Here is a 777-nt window from a genome sequence, read left to right on the forward strand (position 1 = left end):
CGTGGAAAGAGGGCTGCGCAACCCTGGGGCGGTGCCCGGGGCGCGAGGCCAGTCGTAGCGGAAAATGGGGGGGGGGGTATCCTAGGGATGGAGTGACCCCCGAAAGTGGGGGAGGGTGCCCCGTCTGCAGCCGCTCCGACGGGGAGGGAGGAGTCTTGAAGGATGTGAAAGGTTTGGGGCGATTACAGGAGGCGGAGGGAGGCGGCAGGGACCCGAGCGTTCCCTTGGTGCGCAGCTGGGTAGGGAGGAGGTAACAAAGAGGGCGCGTCCCTGTGTAGAGGGGCCACCGATGGGAGAGGAGTGGGCCGGGTTAGGTGGTGCAGCGTGGGGGGCGCTCTTCGGAGCTGGGGACGGCCGCCCCGGGTAGAGAGAGGGAGGGTGTTCGGGGCAAAGAGCGCGCGCACCGCGCTGGAGGCGGAGGGAGAGGTTTCTCTGGTCCGGTCCTCTCCCCGCAGCCTCAGCCTCTAGCATCCCTGCGCCTCTGGAGGAGGCACGGCCTGGAAGGAAGGAGGGGCTCTAACGCGGCGGGTTTCCTTTGTTGCAGCCGCCGCCCGAGATTTGGGGTTCGCACCCGGCAGCGCGGGGTGCGGGGCCTCTCACCTTATCCGGGGGCGGGAACTGCAGCTGATTGACATCGAGGGGCGTCATCAGGGGGATGGTGTCGAAGCCATCCTCCAGCAACGCCTGCTTGGCGCCCTTCTCCGCGAAATTGTTCCCCAACTTCACCATGGCTCCGGGGCCCCGAGGCTGCGCCTGCGGAGGGGCGGGCGGGAGTGA

The 777-nt window shown here is 68.2% G+C and overlaps 1 protein-coding gene across 1 annotated transcript in view; it reads right to left on the bottom strand.

Annotated features, from left to right (window-relative positions):
• The window catches only part of LOC102239816 (neuron-specific protein family member 1), a 21945-nt gene extending 21174 nt beyond the window's left edge, over nt 1–771 (bottom strand). The window contains exon 1 of the mRNA XM_005866141.2: nt 601–771. Within this exon, the coding sequence (XP_005866203.1) occupies nt 601–729 (129 nt within the window). The 5' untranslated portion in view covers nt 730–771. The remainder of the gene's footprint in view (nt 1–600) is intronic.
• Between the last annotated feature and the right edge of the window lie 6 nt (nt 772–777).

The sequence above is a fragment of the Myotis brandtii genome, unplaced genomic scaffold (genome assembly GCF_000412655.1).
Source record: "Myotis brandtii unplaced genomic scaffold, ASM41265v1 scaffold223, whole genome shotgun sequence".
NCBI classification, from domain to species: Eukaryota; Metazoa; Chordata; class Mammalia; order Chiroptera; family Vespertilionidae; genus Myotis; species Myotis brandtii.